The sequence below is a fragment of the Pan paniscus genome, chromosome 1, assembly GCF_029289425.2.
Source record: "Pan paniscus chromosome 1, NHGRI_mPanPan1-v2.0_pri, whole genome shotgun sequence".
Taxonomy (NCBI): domain Eukaryota; kingdom Metazoa; phylum Chordata; class Mammalia; order Primates; family Hominidae; genus Pan; species Pan paniscus.
Window position 1 is genome coordinate 18944072 of NC_073249.2, and position 16413 is coordinate 18960484.

At 46.5% G+C, this 16413-nt stretch overlaps 1 protein-coding gene across 2 annotated transcripts in view; it reads right to left on the bottom strand.

Annotated features, from left to right (window-relative positions):
* GALNT2 (polypeptide N-acetylgalactosaminyltransferase 2) overlaps positions 1-16413 on the bottom strand; it is a 215361-nt gene that overhangs the window by 17802 nt on the left and 181146 nt on the right. For both annotated transcript variants that reach the window (XM_034948729.3, XM_057300480.2), the window contains exons 9-13: positions 15085-15172; positions 13798-13901; positions 9018-9144; positions 1688-1780; positions 1348-1431 (exon numbers count right to left, since the gene is read on the bottom strand). In XM_034948729.3, coding sequence (XP_034804620.1) covers positions 1348-1431; positions 1688-1780; positions 9018-9144; positions 13798-13901; positions 15085-15172 — 496 coding nt within the window. The remainder of the gene's footprint in view (positions 1-1347; positions 1432-1687; positions 1781-9017; positions 9145-13797; positions 13902-15084; positions 15173-16413) is intronic.

Here is a 16413-nt window from a genome sequence, read left to right on the forward strand (position 1 = left end):
AGAGTTGATGAGCAGCCGCCTTAGTGCCCACAGTTAAGAATCTGTTGTATAGGGACACCAGGCAGGAGGTGTAGACATCATATTCTGGGGCCAGACGCAGAGGCAGAATGGGTGCTTTGGGGTTGGGTGCACATGGCCAAGAGGACAGAGCTGGCAGGAAGAAGACCAGGGCCCTGCAACCAGCAACTGTGACCAGTGCACCCTTCCCGCTGCAGGTGACCATCGCTGGTGACCATCTGGTGCTCTTAATCCCCAGCAAAAGCTGTCCTGCATGGCAGGGATCCGAGGGAGAAGGACGCTGTGTTCTCTCCTGTTCTCCTCCTAGGGGGCATGGGCCACCTGGCGCCTGGCATGTTACTTGAAAAGCAGAGGAAACGGTTCCAAAGAGCCAAGTGAGCGAACAGGAGCAACAGAGAGAGGCCGCATTACCTAACTGTCCAACAAATCTCCGTGACAAGGGCTCTGAAGGAGCTGTTAGCGGAAAGATAATGGTGGCAAGTCTTGCGTTCGCAGGCACTGTGCTGGAGATATGTGAGCCGTTGTAAAATGCTCTGGGAATATTTAGAATAAGGAATGTGCCGCATTAAGGCACGACCTGCCTGACAGTCCCTTTAAGAAGATGAAGTGCAGATGGCTCCTCCACCCCAGCGGATCTATAGGTCTTCTCACGAGGTTATCAGCAGGTCCCTCCAGATGGGGAGCTCGTATTCGCTTAAAACAAGAGGCTGGGTGTGGAAATAATGCTCAGAAAGGTGTTTCTGCCATGAATCCTCCGGAGGGAGGCGGGGCAGCAGCATTATTACTTCCGTTTCACATGTGATTAACCCAGCTGGGAGGAGGGAGGCACGTGGTCAGGTCCCCGTGCTCCGAGCCTCGTGGGGGCCGTTATCTGCTGGCCCACAGGAGCAGCAAGGGTGAGCGCAGCAGATCGGAGGCATGCAAAGGCGCCTGGCGGGGGGATCGAGGGCTGGCTGCAGACACTGCGTGCTTGCGGAGGCTGGGGACTGCTCCCAGTCACTCGAAGAGCCTGTCAGACACCAGTCCTTCAGGTCACCCAGCCCATCACCTTGCCAATGGAGAACAAGCCAAAAACAAGGTGAGGCCCGGGGACTGCCTCTGGGACTCTGAAGCATGGGAGGGCAGCTCTGCAGGACAGAGAGAGCAGCAGGCCAACTTGGGAGCAGATTCTCAGCTCCACACCATGGAGTGAGACCACAGGCTCTCACTGGGGCCCAGGTGCCCAGTCTCATGCCTGCAGCCCCACCTCCATTTCCCCTCTGCTGCTTCTATGGCCTTACTGGCTTCTAAGCCCTTACAAAGTGAAACCCCAGATCCCTGGGGACTTACCTTAACTCTGGATAGACATTTTCAAGGTACCATTTGAAAGGCTTGCAGCTGAGTTTCTTCCTAAGCTCCAATCTGCTCTGAATACTGGAGAAGAGGGAAATAAGATTCCTTTATAAATTTTAAGAATAGATGGGCTTTCTACATCAAACTTGAAAATCTGCTGAGGAGAACAGGGTTGGGGCAGGTGGTGTGGTATGGACTGCCCACGCTCCTGTGCCCACAACCCCTTCCCGCCTTGGCACCTGGGTAGCTGAATTCAATGCTGGTGGCAGCCCCTTACCTCCCACCCCCATACCCCAAGAATCCCCAGTAATTGTGTGAAGGCAGAACTGCCACTTACTTTCCATAAGGAACGTTTCTAGCGGAAGGCACTGCTGCATAATAGAAATTTTTGTATTCATCCATCCAGACCTCTGCTGCCCGGCGGGTGTTTCTAGAAAGAAAATAAATCTTGAGGTGTGATTTGCTTTCTTTCTGTCTGCATCACTCCATTTGCACCTGTCTGCTGGCGTGTGACTGAGGCGGCTCCCTCTGGGTGTGCAGCAGCTCCAGCTGGGATCATGGCACACAGCAGAGGGTGGGCTGTCCCCACCAGCACGTCGAGCTGGACCTGAGGGGAGCCAGCCTCAGCGGGTGCTTACTGAACCATCGGAATGGCTTTCTTGTCACACAGATGGTCAAAGGGCAAAAGGCAAAGTGGAAATTACAGCACGAGCCGGTATTTTAAAGGAGGGACTGGGGTCTATATCATGAAGAAGGACAAAAGAAAGTTACTCTTTAAAAACTCTCGCATCACGCGTCCACAGAGGGCCGGGGCCACAGAGCACAGCAAGGAGATTCCAGGCCCCACGGCCTTCTCCGTCACGGCTACGACACTATCAGACAGCTTTGAGGAAAAGTTCAGACTACATAAGATAAGAGTTCCTGGGAAAATCACTTTCTTTTCTGCGGGGCTAAGCTGAAAGACTGCCATGTTTGCACTAGCTTTTTTTTTTTGATGGAGTCTCGCTCTGCCGCCAAGCTGGAGTGCAGGGGCGAGATCTCGACTCACTGAAACCTCCGCCTCCCGGGTTCAAGCGATTCTCCTGCCTCAGCTTCCTGAGCAGCTGGGACTACAGGCATGTACCACCACACCCAGCTAAAATTTTTGTGTATTTTTAGTAGAGACGGTTTCACCACATTAGCCAGCATGGTCTCGATCTCTTGACCTTGTGATCCACCCGCCTCAGCTTCCCAAAGTGCTGGGATTACAGGCGTGAGCCACCGCGCCCAGCCGGCTTTTCTAGAAGGAAAGAAAACCATGTGCTTAAATCTCATAGAACCATGATTTGCCATAAATAAAGCCCCTGGGACAAGCTACTCTTGAATGTCTGACATGCATTAAAAGCTATCATCTGCATAGGTATCAGCAGCGTATCCTGCCTAGAATTATCTTAAAGCATCCATGAAGTAGCAAGCACACAGCTAACCTCTTTGCTCCCATATTCTGGTCTCGGCTACAAGGTGGACTCCCACTTCAGGCTATAGCTAGCCCTCCTTAAGAACCCCATAGAGAAGGCACTGTGTTCTTCCAAAATAAATACAGTAAGGAGGCAATGCTCGCCTTTTAAAATAATTCCGTAAAATGGCGAAACTTTCAACTGATCTGAGATACCACTATTAAAATAATTTCTGTACGGGACCTATATCTTTCATATAAGGTGATATATATACTTTTTCATTTTAGGAAGTAGAATATGGACTATTATCCATAATGCCATTCAACACAGATAAGAACATATGAATGCACCTATTCTCTGACCCAGCAGCTCTACTTCTAGAAATTTATCTCAAGGCAGCAATCAACTAGGAATGAAATATACATGTGAAAATATGCTCATTTCTGCTTTGTTTATAATGGCAAAAAAGAAAAAAAAGAGAGAGAAACTTTATGACTAAATATGAGGAAGGAATCAAATGAAATATTCTGTGACCACTAAAAACATGAGTGTGCATCTTACATGTTGACAGAAATGATGTCCTGGACTTGTGGGAAAATAAAACAGTTTGCAGAATTGCATATAGTGGGTATGTGTGTAGAGGCAGAAGGAGAGCCAGTGAGCAAACGAGAGAGAGAGACAGAAATAGATACTGACAGAGGAATTCATCAAATTATGAGAGTGTTATGGCACAACTGGTTTGGTGATGAGACTGATGGATTTTTACTTTCTCTCTATTAAAAAATATACAGATACAACAATGAGTACTTAAAGTGCTGGGGGATACTGGATCATACGTATCATTTCTCAGAAGAGCCACTAAATATTGTTAGTGGGGTTTTGGGGTTTTGCTAAGTGACCTATGCCTTAACCTATGCCTAGTCAGTTTTTAACCAGTTATTAACTTAAATACTTGTAACATCTGGCACCTGGATTTCCCCAACAGGGACATGAAAGGATTTGATTCCAGAATGTCCTAGGTTCCTTTCAGCCTTAATGATTTAAAGGTTTTATCAACTCCAGTCATACTGTTTTCAAATCACTCAAGTTCTGAAGTGACTAAATCACTTAAAAATTCCTAAACGCAAAGCAACTCTTTTCTGTCTTCGTAATAGAAAAGGATAACTAGGCAGCCCCAAGGAATGATCTCCATGTGCTACTCAGTGCTAGCTCCTTTTATTCATTTATTTATTGGTTCACTCAGGTATTTATTTGGTATCTACACCAAACAGTCTCAGTGCTGCAGATACAGTGGCACCGAGGGAGACTCACTTTTGTCCAGGCCCTCCTTGTTTTTGCAGGTATTTGCAAGTATTTAGGTAGTATTAAATAAGTATTAAATAAATATTAAATGTCATCTATTACAAGTTGGGCATCACTAATCCAAAATGCCCTAACATCCAAAACTTTTTGAGCACCAACATGAGATAGTGACGAAACCGCCTTTGCAAAAAATTTAACAATGACAAAATTGACAGTTTAAGGCATCTGACCTGACTGACTCCATCTAACTTCTAACGTCTAAACTGCCCTTGTTCACTCCCGGGCATAGGCAGAACTAACTTTGGGAGAAACTTAGTTTATAGTTTAACTTTAAAACAAAGATGGTAACAGCCCTTTCCCCAAACAAACCCTCTTTTTGTCTGGGTACCAGACTGCCTTTGTTGGACTAACAAATCAGTCACAGATTTGCAACTTCCCCAATTACTCCTGCAGATAACATCACCATTGCAGAACGTAAGATTGGCCTTTTGTAATGTCTTTTCAGGCTTCTGCACTTCTGATGACTCCATCCAGATCTCCAGCTTGTCCTGTGGACCCATCCATGCAGAAGCAGACTCGGCAGGCACAAGGACCATTTTCCACACCCCTATGATTGCACCTCATCCAATCAGCAGCAGCCACTCCCTAGTCCCCAGCTCCCTCCAGATTATCCTTGAAAAACCCTAGCCTCTGAATTTTGGGGGAGATTGACTTAAGTAATAAAATTCCAGTCTCCCACTTAGCCAGCTCTGTGTGAACTAAACTCTTTCTCTATTGCAATTCCCATCTTGGTAAGTCAGCTCCATCTGGGCAGCGGGCAAGGTGAATCCAGTGGGCGGTCACAGTGACGCCTTTGCTTTCTGATGGTTTAATGTACACAAACTTTGTTTCATGCACAAAATTATGAAAAGTATTGTATTAAATTAACTTCAGGCTATGTGTATAAGGTCTATATAAAACAAACAAATTTTGTACTTTGACTTAGGTCCCAGCCCCAAGATATCTCATTAGGTAGTACATATAAATATTCCATATCCTGAAAAAGTCAAAAATCCAAAATATTTCTTGTCTCAAGCATTTTGGATAAAAGATATTCAACCTGTATAGGAGATTAAGAGAACCTGCAGCTGGAAAGAGACCTCAGAAATACAGTGATATAATTCCACTTCTTTATCTTTCAGATGAGTCAACTGAGGTAAAGAGCAGCCTGGCTGAAGGTCAACAGCAGGGCTTTTTAATCAGATTCATGCTGCCCCAAAATAATGAAACCCTGGATCAGCTTCTTTTCCAAATCTCGAGAATACAGGCTCCTGGGCTGTGAAATACAATTTGAAAATGTTTCTCTTCTAACAAAGAGTGCAATGTCTTGAGTACTTTAACATACTGTTTTCTGAAATCTCACTGTTTGCTGGTAGGTATCAATGGCTTTGGTGTGGGGCATCTGATATGTCTATATAAAGAATCTCATGCTGCCCCAGGAAAAAGCACATATGTCCACATTTTTGTTTGATTTTGTAAAGCTTATTGTACAAGATCATATTTTTGTTTTAGTAAAGAACAAAAATGAAGTTTCAACATTTGTGAAGAAACATAGTTTTTGAGAGAAGATAATTTGGTCAGAAGCATTATTTGTTATTTTGGCTTCTATTAAAGTTTTCTCAGAAATCAGATTCCCTATGTGAAAAATCTGACTTCTGTATAATAGGTGTATTGTATAATCTGTACTTTTAAGAAGTTTAAAAATGGCCAGGCACAGTGGCTCACGTCTATAATCCCAGCACTTTGGGAGGCTGAGGCGGGCGGATCATTTGAGGTCAGGAGTTCAAGACCAGTTTGGCCAACATGGAGAAACCTACTACTAAAAATACAAAATCAGCTGGGTGTGGTGGTGCATGCCTGTAATCCCTGCTACTCAGGAGGCTGAGGCAGGAGAATCGCTTGAATCCGGGAGGTGGAGGCTGTGGTGAGCTGAGATCGCGCCACTGCACTCCAGTGTGGGCAACGAGATCGAAACTCCGTCTCAAAAAAGAAAAAAAACCAAAAAGTTTAAAAATGGCTGGGCATGGTGGCTCACGCCTGTAATCCCAGCACTTTGGGAGGCCAAGGTGGGCAGATCACCTGAGGTCAGGAGTTTGAGACCAGCCTGGCCAACATGGTGAAACCCTGTCTCTACTAAAAATACAAAAATTAGCCGGGCATGGTGGCACATGCCTGTAAGCCCAGCTACTTGGGAGGCTGAGACAGGAGAATCTCTTGAACCTGGGAAGTGGAGGTTGCAGTGAGCCAAGATCGCACCTTTGCACTCCAGCCTGGGCAACAGAGCAAGACTCTGTCTCAAGAAAAAAACTAGACAAAAGATAAGCTAGCAATCCCCACACCCACACCCACCCCAAGGCTTTCCCTATTTCTGTAGGGGCAGCACGCCAGCGCAGTTGTGTAACAAAGCTCCTGGGCATCACCCTAAATTAATTCCCTGCTCTACCTCCCTTCTCTCTGCCGCCCTATTAGCAAACAACTGCCTGCTTCGCCATGGAGCTGGATCTCACCCCATCTCCACTGCTACACACCTGCTCCAGGTACAGCCAGGTGCTGCTTAATGAGAGGGATACAACCTGAAAAATGCATCCTTAGGCGATGTTGTCGTTGTGCGAACATCATAGAGTACATTTACACAAACCTAGATGGTGTATCCTTAATATACACCTAGGCTACATGGTACAGCCTATTGCTTCTAGGCTACAAACGTGTAGAGCACGTGACTGTCCTGAACACTGGAGGAAACTGTAACACAATGGTAAGTATTTCTATCTAAATGTAAGTATTTCTATCTAAACATAGAAAAGGTAGAGTAAACACACGGTACTATAATCTTACGGGACTACTGTCACCGACCAAAACGCTGTTACAGGTGCATGACTGTATCACATCTCTGGCCTGGGCTACTGCAACAGTGCTCACAGGACCCTTGCTTCTGGCTCCAAGAGTGGAGGGGGCACTCATACCATTGTTTCACCATAGGGTCACCTCCTGGCCACCCTCTGCCCAGCAACCACACGGACCTTTCCAAAGCATAAAACAGACATCAGGCACTGCTGAAAAGCCCCAGTGTTTTCCTCCAGAATCAAATAACATCCAACGTTTCCCATGACCTGCAAAGGTGCATGGCCCGGGCCTGTCTAGCTCTTCTGCCCCTGTGCACTGTCCCCTTACTCTCTAGGTTCCAGCTCCCCTTGGCTTCCATTTGGCTGATATGCCAAATGCACCTCAGCAGCCTGGATCTGCTCCTCCTGCAGGTAGTCTGATTCCTTGGGGTCCCAGAGGGACCTCCTCCCACCTTTCAAGTCTGAACTCACCTAACACCTCCTCAAAGGTTCTCTTGACCATGAAAACCTCTCCTACTGCTTGTCCTAATCATGCCTGACCACATGACTGCATTTTATCTTCTTCACAGCATTGATTACTATTTGAAAATACCTTATTTAGCTGTGTGTTTTGCTGTCTACACTCAAGAGAAGGCAATCTCCCTGAGATCTGGCTTGTACGCTGTTCTATCTTTAGCATGTAAGAGAATTCCCTAGAAGGACACTTGGCTTGATAGAACGGCTATTTGCTATTTTACTTTCGGAAAGCCCTTCCGTTGGCATCTTCATGTTTACTAAAATATATCTACTCTCCATCAAGAATCGTGACTGTGTCACAATGTCTTGTGGTATACACAATTAGTACAGCTTGACTTTAATATTTGCTATGGTTTGAATGTTTGTTCCCTCCAAAACTCATGTTAAACTTTAATTGCCATTGTAACAGTATTAAAAGGTGAGGCTTTTTTTTTTTTTTGAGACAGAGTCTCGCTCTGTTGCCCAGGTTGGAGTGCAGAGGCACGATCTTGGCCCACTGCAAACTCCGCCTCCTGAGTTCAAGCGATTTTCCTGCCTCAGCCTCCCGAGTAGCTGGGATTATAGGCGCCCGGCACTATGCCTGGTTAATTTTTATATTTTTAGTAGAGATGGGGTTTCCATGTTGGCCAGGCTGGTCTCAAACTCCTGACCTCAGGTGATCTGCCCATCTCGGCCTCCCGCAATGCTGGGATTACAGACATGAGCCACCATGCCCAGCCGAGGTGAGGCCTTTAAGAGGTGACCTTTAAGAAGTGACTATGCCATGAGGGCTCCACTCTCATGGGTGGGATTGATGCTATTATAAAATGGAGAATTTGGCCCCCTCTTGCTCTTTCCTGCCCTCTCTTTGCCCTCCCACCATGTGATGACACATCAAGAAGACCCTTGCCAGACACCAGCACCTTGATCTTGGACTTCTCAGCCTCCAGAACTATGAGTAGATAAATTTCTGTTCATTTTAAATTACCCAGTCTGTGGTATTTGGTTAGAGACGCATAAAATGGACTAAGACAATGTTGCTTTTAATTGCACCTTGAATGGTTATAAAATGAACTTCCTTCTTTAAAAAATTTTCCCATAACATTTTTGGGGGTGGTGTACAGTTCTAAGAGCCTTCACACTCATGAAGATTTGTCCAACTACCACCACAACCAGGAGACAGAACAGCTCTGTCCCTCCTCCAAACATCCCTAGTGCTGCCCCTCTGCAGTCACACTCCCCGCTTCCCTGCCATCCCAGCTCCTGGCCACCACTGGTCTGGCCCCATCCCTAAAGCTGTGTTTTTATGAGGCTGTGACATGAGTGGAATCATGTATGTAACTGCTTCTCTCACTCAGCATCATGCCCTGGAAAGGCGCCCAGGTTGTATCCTGCATCTGTGGAATGTGCCTTTCAATTGCTAAGTGGTATTCCATTGTATAAATGCACCACACCCACTGAAGGACATCTGTCCTCAAACAGCCCAAGGTCAGGTCCTGCTTTCAGGGTAGTCATCAATGTTTTGGACCCCGCTCAGCCTTTCACTACTTACCGGGCAAAGACAGTGCCACTGCCACCCGGGAACGTGTAGGGGTGCTGCTTCCGGAACACGTGTCCCACACGGCTGCACGGGATGATCTCCAGGCTGCCACCACACTGCCACACGCGGAACGAGATCTCTGAGACGATGAACAAGACACGGGTGACTGACAGAGCCTGGGACACACCTCTGCAACAGCAGACACACCAAGCAGGTACAGAGGCCCCCCGACCACCCCATCATGGGGCTCCCATGCCCTCTGCTGCTGAAGGAGATCTGATAAGGACCTTCCTCTTTCCAGAACCTGATGCAGAACTCTCTAAAGGAGAGACATTTGACACACTTGGATCTCTGGACCACAATACAATCAAGAAAACATGTTCACGGGGAAATATTTTTCAGAGGTGGAGTAGACACCTTGAGACAAGAATGCTTCTTGGTCTACTGTAAATATAAAGGCCTCCTGGCATATGATCATGTATACCCCAATATCATCATAACTACTGAGTGACAAAACACTTGTGCTGAATTCTTCACTAGCTGGCTCATGATCATTTGCACTTGCTTCCTATCAACACCGTGGGAAAAGGCAACACTGAAGGTATATAAATATGTATAATTAAGCTGTATTGTTACATATTCTAGACAACCATATATGCCATCTTTCTCTAAAACTTATTTTTAACAGACTGAACCCCAGGATGCATCTTGGCTTTTCTCATCCAGGGAAAAATAATCCCTTCCCTCAAATGGAAAAGTTTATTAAATACAAGTCCCTGTGTATTAGCAGGCTCAAGTCTCCAGGCAGAGTTTGGACTTACAGACTATGGCCTTAGGGACTGCCTTATGGACTATGGTAGTGACCAAGGACAGTCAAGTAACTGATTGATATCTGCACGCTGCTCACAGGCTTGGACCAGTCAGTAACCAGCTGGCCCAGGTAGGAATGCTCCCTGGGGAAGGCTGCTGTTGACTTGCTTCAACACAGAACTGACTGGCAGGAGGAATGAGATGTGTAGGTCTAGGCACTACCCACACCTACTTAAACACACAGACTGCCCTGGGCATTGGAACTTAGTCGAAGCTTAGACTGACTGGTGCACCTTTTGTGACACACAGGTACCTTCCAACCAGGTACCTGCCCTTATCACCACTGACTAGGTGAGTGACTGGAGTCTGAGTCAGGGGTCCGACTGAATGCAAGAAACAGATTCAACAGAAAAACTAAGAATTTTCTGAAAGGCAAAAAACAGTTTTTCTTTACAAGGTTTGTATAATACAAAAGGGAATTTTACTCTGTATTATCTAAGATCCCTAAGAACATGTTAGGGAGGCAGGACAAGAATCAACAGAGTTACTGTGAATGACAGGACTTCATTTTTTTTTCTGGCTGGATAGTATTCCCAGGAAATTAAGTGAAGTAAGAACAGAAAGTTGAATACCATGTTTTCACCCATACATGGAAGCTAAAAAACACTGATCTCATAGAAGTAAAAAGTATAACGGAGGATAGTAAAGGCTGGGAAGGAAGGAGTAGGGATTTTTTCAAGGATACAAAATTACAGCTAGAGAAGAGGGATCTTGCTTGTATTCTACAGCCTTGTAGGGTGACTCTAGGGACCCACAATATATACATAGTTTCAAATAACCAGGAGGAGGATACTGAATGTTCCCAACACAAAGACATGCTACATGTTTGAGATGATGGATATGCTAATTTCCTTGATCTGATCACCATACATTATACGTATTAAAACATCACTATGTATCCCATGAATATGCACAATTATCTGTCAATTAACAAATTAAAAGAAGTAAAAATATACACATATAATATCTACAGAGTGTGCAGTCACTGTCACCAATGCAGATTGATCAGAAATAGGGTGGGTCCATCACAGACCATACAGTGAGTTGATGGCAACTCCTGCAGGCAGTCAACCTAGTTATGGCAACGGGTGCCCAGAATGCCAGGCACATGGCAGGAAATACAACACAGGGGTCAGAACACCATGAGTTTCTACTTGGGTCCAGCAAACTAATGCCTCACTCACTAGGAATGGGTGATCCATGCAGCTGTTACGGGGCTTTAATAAGCAACTCTCTTGTAGTAATAGAAAATGTATGGTTACAATCACATAAGCATAAGCAGTGAAAGTTTCTGACTTTACTTTTTACAGTTCCCAACACAACCTAAGAAGTTGTCGGCTGGGCGCAGTGGCTCATGCCTGTAATCCCAACACTTTGGGAGGCCGAGGCAGGCGGATCACCTGAGGTTGGGAGTTTGAGACCAGCCTGACCAACATGGAGAAACCCTGTCTCTACTAAAAATACAAAAAATTAGCCGGGCATGGTGGCACATGCCTGTAATCCCAGTTACTTGGGAGGCTGGGGCAGGAGAATCACTTGAACACGGGAGGCGAACGTTGCGGTGAGCCAAGAATGTGCCACTGCACTCCAGCCTGGTGACAGAGCGAGACTCCATCGCAAAAAAAAAAAAAAAAAAAAAGAAGTTGTCTCTATTTCAGAAAATAAAATTTAAATATCCATTTGCCTCACCACAAGATTTAGAATCAGGGGCTAGGAAATCCCCTTGGCTTCTCTATGGGGAATCTGTTAAGCCAACAAGAGGGGATCCTTCCAGGGCTTTTGTGGGAGATTTTCAAGGCTAAGTATAACTACAGTATCTTCAGCGTTGATTTCATTTGAACTCTATAACTTTGAGGATAATTACTCAGTAAAACTCAATGGCTTTTTAATTAGGCAGTTAGTGTTTACATCTTGGTTCTGAGACCCTGGGCAAGGTGCCATGACCTCTGCAGACCACACTCCGTTAAGAAAGCACAAACAGATGATTCCCTGGAAGTACTTAGCATCATCCTTGCACGACAGGGATGTAGAGAAACATAGATGATGCCCCCAAGGAGCCTTACCCCCATTGTTAGAGTTAAGGGTTAGGTTCTTGGTCCTCCATTTTAATTGCTTAAATGACATAAGGACTTACATGATTAGGAAAATGGGAAGCTCTGGTCATTCCAGCGGGGCACACGTTGAGGAAGTGGTTTTGGATCTTACTCGGGCCTCTCCGCACCACACACCTCTCCCAATGCACACCCACAGAGGCCCCTCAGGTTGGCAATGGCTAGTAGTGTGCACGGCCCCCAGAAGCAGAAGCTAGGGCAGTGCTAAGGAGAAAGGCTCATGGCATGGCCTTCTCACGTGAAGCTCTTGAGCCCTCCAAACCTCACTGGGAGTACAAGTCCTCGGCATAACCCAGGAGAGCCCCTCACGGAGGGACAGATGCTCCATCCTGGGCAGAGATGTGCTCCTGCTTGCAGGGTTCATCTTCACCCCAACCTGAACTGCTCAGACCCTGGAACCTCCTAGGCACAGCTACATAATAAATACAAACACCAAACCACAATAAAGCAGCTCCTTACAACAAATCTTGCCCCCAATCTCTGGGTGAATGCCTCCTTAGATATGTAAATCAACACTCTTCCTACACGATGACACAAAATGCTGGCTGATGTCTCATTTCAGCTAATAGTATGCAAACTTCTGAAAACCACACTGTTTTTGAGAAATGGCCACCTACACGATACGCTGCCCTACTGGGCGACCCTGGCCTGCTGGATTTCCACTAAACCATTAGGGGATACCCATGGAACAGGGTGACAGAACTCTCTTTAGAGGGTTAACAATTCTGAAGCCTTTTGTACTCAAGTGACTTCAACCCAAGCTTTCCCTAGAGGTTAATGTATCATTTTTTAAAAACAACCCAAAAGGAGTTTGACTCACGGTCTCTCCACCCGCACAGTATAGTAATCGAGCCTAAAGAAGCTTTCAACATCAAACCAAGGCAGAGAAATCCTCAAAGATGAGATGGTATCACTGACTTCAACATCATAAAACAATGGAAAAATAATAGGCTAGGCTAGTCTTTTCTTTTAAAGTAACAAAAACTTTCAAAGTCTCAAAACTATTAAAAATGAGTGGCCTCATTTTTCCCTCTTTCCTTCTCCCCTGTCCTCCAGGGTACACTCACCCAAGGACGAATGTAAGTTAACAACACTCAGCAGCCCAGGAGAATTCGCTCAGAATGTCAAGCATTTGAAACAAAAGGCTTAATTGAAACAAGCAAAAAAGATCTCCCCCACTCCAAACCCTAAACAAACAAAACACATCTTTTCATCTTTTATGCAGTAAATATAAGGCTACCAATATAGACCACAATGTGTAAAATTTTGCTGTGCCTAAACCTGGGTAAAAATAATTTGCATGGGGTATTTAAAAACAAAAAACAAACAAACAGAAAAACAAATGAGAACCATTCACAAAGGTAGTCGAGAAGGGATTAAGTGCCAAGGCCTCCCTGCCCCATCGGATTTTCATGATTTCAATTCAATCAATCCCACCAGCCTCGCCGGGGTTCATTTTCCACTCTCCACCACTCAGCATGAATCTGAGCTCCTGGACTGTTTCCCTCTGTTTTTGCAAGCCTGCAACATTCCAAACACTTGGGTTCAGACGCCTTGAAAGAGTTTGCATTTCCCTTCAAAGACTTTATCCGTATTCTGGCATCCTCCACTCTAACTTAGGGAGGCACATTTTAATGCCCAACTCATGAGACTTTCAAGAGCAAAAGGGGTGTTACGTATGTGTTTGCAAGGATCGATTAAGCCCAGTGAATGGTCACTCTGAAGACTTTAAAATTTTTTTTCCAATTGGCACCCTGCCTTTTGCAGAGCTGAGGCACTTCTCTGTCCTGAGATTTGAGGCTTGTACATACCTAGGTTCTCTCCTCCCCACACATCCATCATCATGTCGTACTTCCCCAGTTCTTCAAAATAGAACTTATCCATCACAAACAGCCCACCAGCAATCATGGGGGTTCTAAAGAGGCAGAAAGAAGAGGGGGGAGGGAGGAGAGGGCAAAGTCAAGGTTAGATTGCCAGCACCCTTGTGCCAAGGCCAAGCCTTGATTCCCTAACAATAAGCTGATCTTCAGAACAGCCACACCGCCACTGTTTTCTGCTCAGTGCCCAGCATGCCACTCTCTCTGCTTCACCACTGCTGCCTTCAAATGCCTCCCCCACTGTCCCTGCCTGGATGTTCCCACAGTGCCAGGGGCTGGACTGAGCCTCCCCTATGCGGGAGCAACTGCTGGGGCTGGATCACTACTCACTGACATGCTGCCATAGGCAAAGAACTCGGCCTTTCTGTGTGTCAGTTTCCTTATAGGGTAGCTATGAGGATTGCAAAAAATCATGGGCATAAAGCCCTGAGCACGCTTAGGAAATGCTCCACAGCACCAGCTCTCATTATCACTATCATAGATGAGACTCCACCTCCTACAAGGGAACCCACCATGCTCCTCACTTCATCATCCCAGGAAGGGGTTGACAACAGATGTACGCTGAGCTCCCTACTTTGTTCCCAGAAGCGATGCTGTGCAAATTCACTGTAAAGTGCTGGGAAGGTCTATGGCACATTGCAGATGTTGGCTAAATGTCAGCAAATATATTTCAGCGCTAAGTACTCTGTGAATGCTATCTCACTTAACCGTGTGCCAACTTGGAAGAGGTGGCCCCCTTCTCTCCCCAGCTAGAGAAGGCATCCTGACTCTCAACCAGAAAGCCCACTGCCCGGCCTGGGAATCTTAAAGCATGGGCTTCATGAGCATGAGCTCCTTCCTCTGCAGGAGAGCAAAGGCCTGCTGGGCAGTGGCAGCAGTAAGCCTCCTGCTGCCCACCAAGCCCCTTTTCCTGGGCCTGGGGTCAGCTCGGAGATCCTGCTCTGCTACAGAAACGCTCTACATTATCAACATACAGGAATGCACAGACCTAGCAGATAGGCCTTATAAACCTATGTGAGACTTCAACTGTGGAAAAGAAATCTCCAAGATTTTATTCTATGACCTGGTGGAAGGTGCTCATCTTTGAGCTAAGACGAGGGGAAACCGGAGGGCAGAAGGTGAACAGCCCCCACTGGGTATCCAGGTGACGCGGGCCCAGCAAAGAAGCTGGAACCTGGGGTCTCATCTGGGAGGGGCACCCTGAAGGATGCTGGCACTTACTTTATAGGGGCGACTGGGTTCCCCTGCCGGGACCTTCTCTGCTCAGGCGTCATGTAATCCCACTTGAATACCAAGTTCCAATCGAAACCTGCCAGCCAGGAAAAGAAACAGGGTGTTGACAAGAGACTGGCCACTTCCTCCCGACACCCCCATTCCTCACAGCTTAAAAATATTCGATGTTTGGACAGAACTCAATGAAAACCAAAACAAAGCCAAAAAAGAAGGTGTGGAGGAGAGAGAAGGGGACTGGGGGCGTGGGTGTAGCTGAAGAGAGAGACCGGCAGTGAGGGTGAATGTTGAAATCTTCTCCCTGCCCCTCCCTAAAGAAAATGTGAGTCAGGCTTTTCTAATATTGAAATGCATAGGAAAAAATGAAATATGGGGAGAGAACTGGGGTCTGTGTGGTGATAACCAGGGCATGTCCAAGGGCTGCAAGGATGTGAGGAAAAAGAGCATCCAACATGAAAATCAAGCCGTGGTACCTCCAACACTGCCCCAGGGGAAGGCAATGCTGGGGAGGGAACGAGGCTTTGTCAGTTCCCTGGGCCAGCAAACTTCAGACTGTATTTGCAGCAAGAATGGAGTGGGAACATGCTGGGAATATGAAAACTTTAAGGGAAAATGAGCCAGCGGAAGTTGCCAAGCTGGGCAAATAAGCTTCAATTTCAGATATATTTGGCACCTGTTGCATTTCATTTTTGGAATCCACAGACCCCTGAGGATGGAAGAGCCTGGACCCTGTACCCGGACTTGGTTGTGGGCATCTGCAGGGCCTCAGGTCTCGCTCTTGCTCCCAGGGTCACACACATAGTGCCTCTTGGAGGCCAGCAGGCCCCACCTGCGGAAGCTGTCCTGGTGCATCAGGAGGCCACTTCTTGGCAAACACATGGCTCATGGTGCTGCATTTCCAATTCCAAGGGTCTGACAGCAAAACCTAATGACTCTAGGGCATGCATCTTTCAATCCTCTTAAGCTCTCTGCCATCAGGCTTTTTGTCAACAGGGCTTTTGCAATGCCCAAGTTTGGATTTGTCTGCATGCTTTGAATTCATAGTCTGTCCGCCCTGACAGCCCCAGTGACTGAAGGATGGCGGGTGAAGGTTTCTGAGTGTCCTGGGCTGGCCAAGAATTTATGGCTCTGGACAAAGAGGTCTCCCAGCTCCCTCACTGCAGCATACAGTGGCCTCAGGCAAAGAGAGAGGGAAATGGACAGAGGCCCAGGCAGTGGGGACAGGAATGCACAGAGAGGAGACCCCTGGGGGCCCCTGAGCTGGCTCTTATCATGGTGCCTCAAAGGCCACGAAGGAAAACCAGAAAAACAATGTCCTGG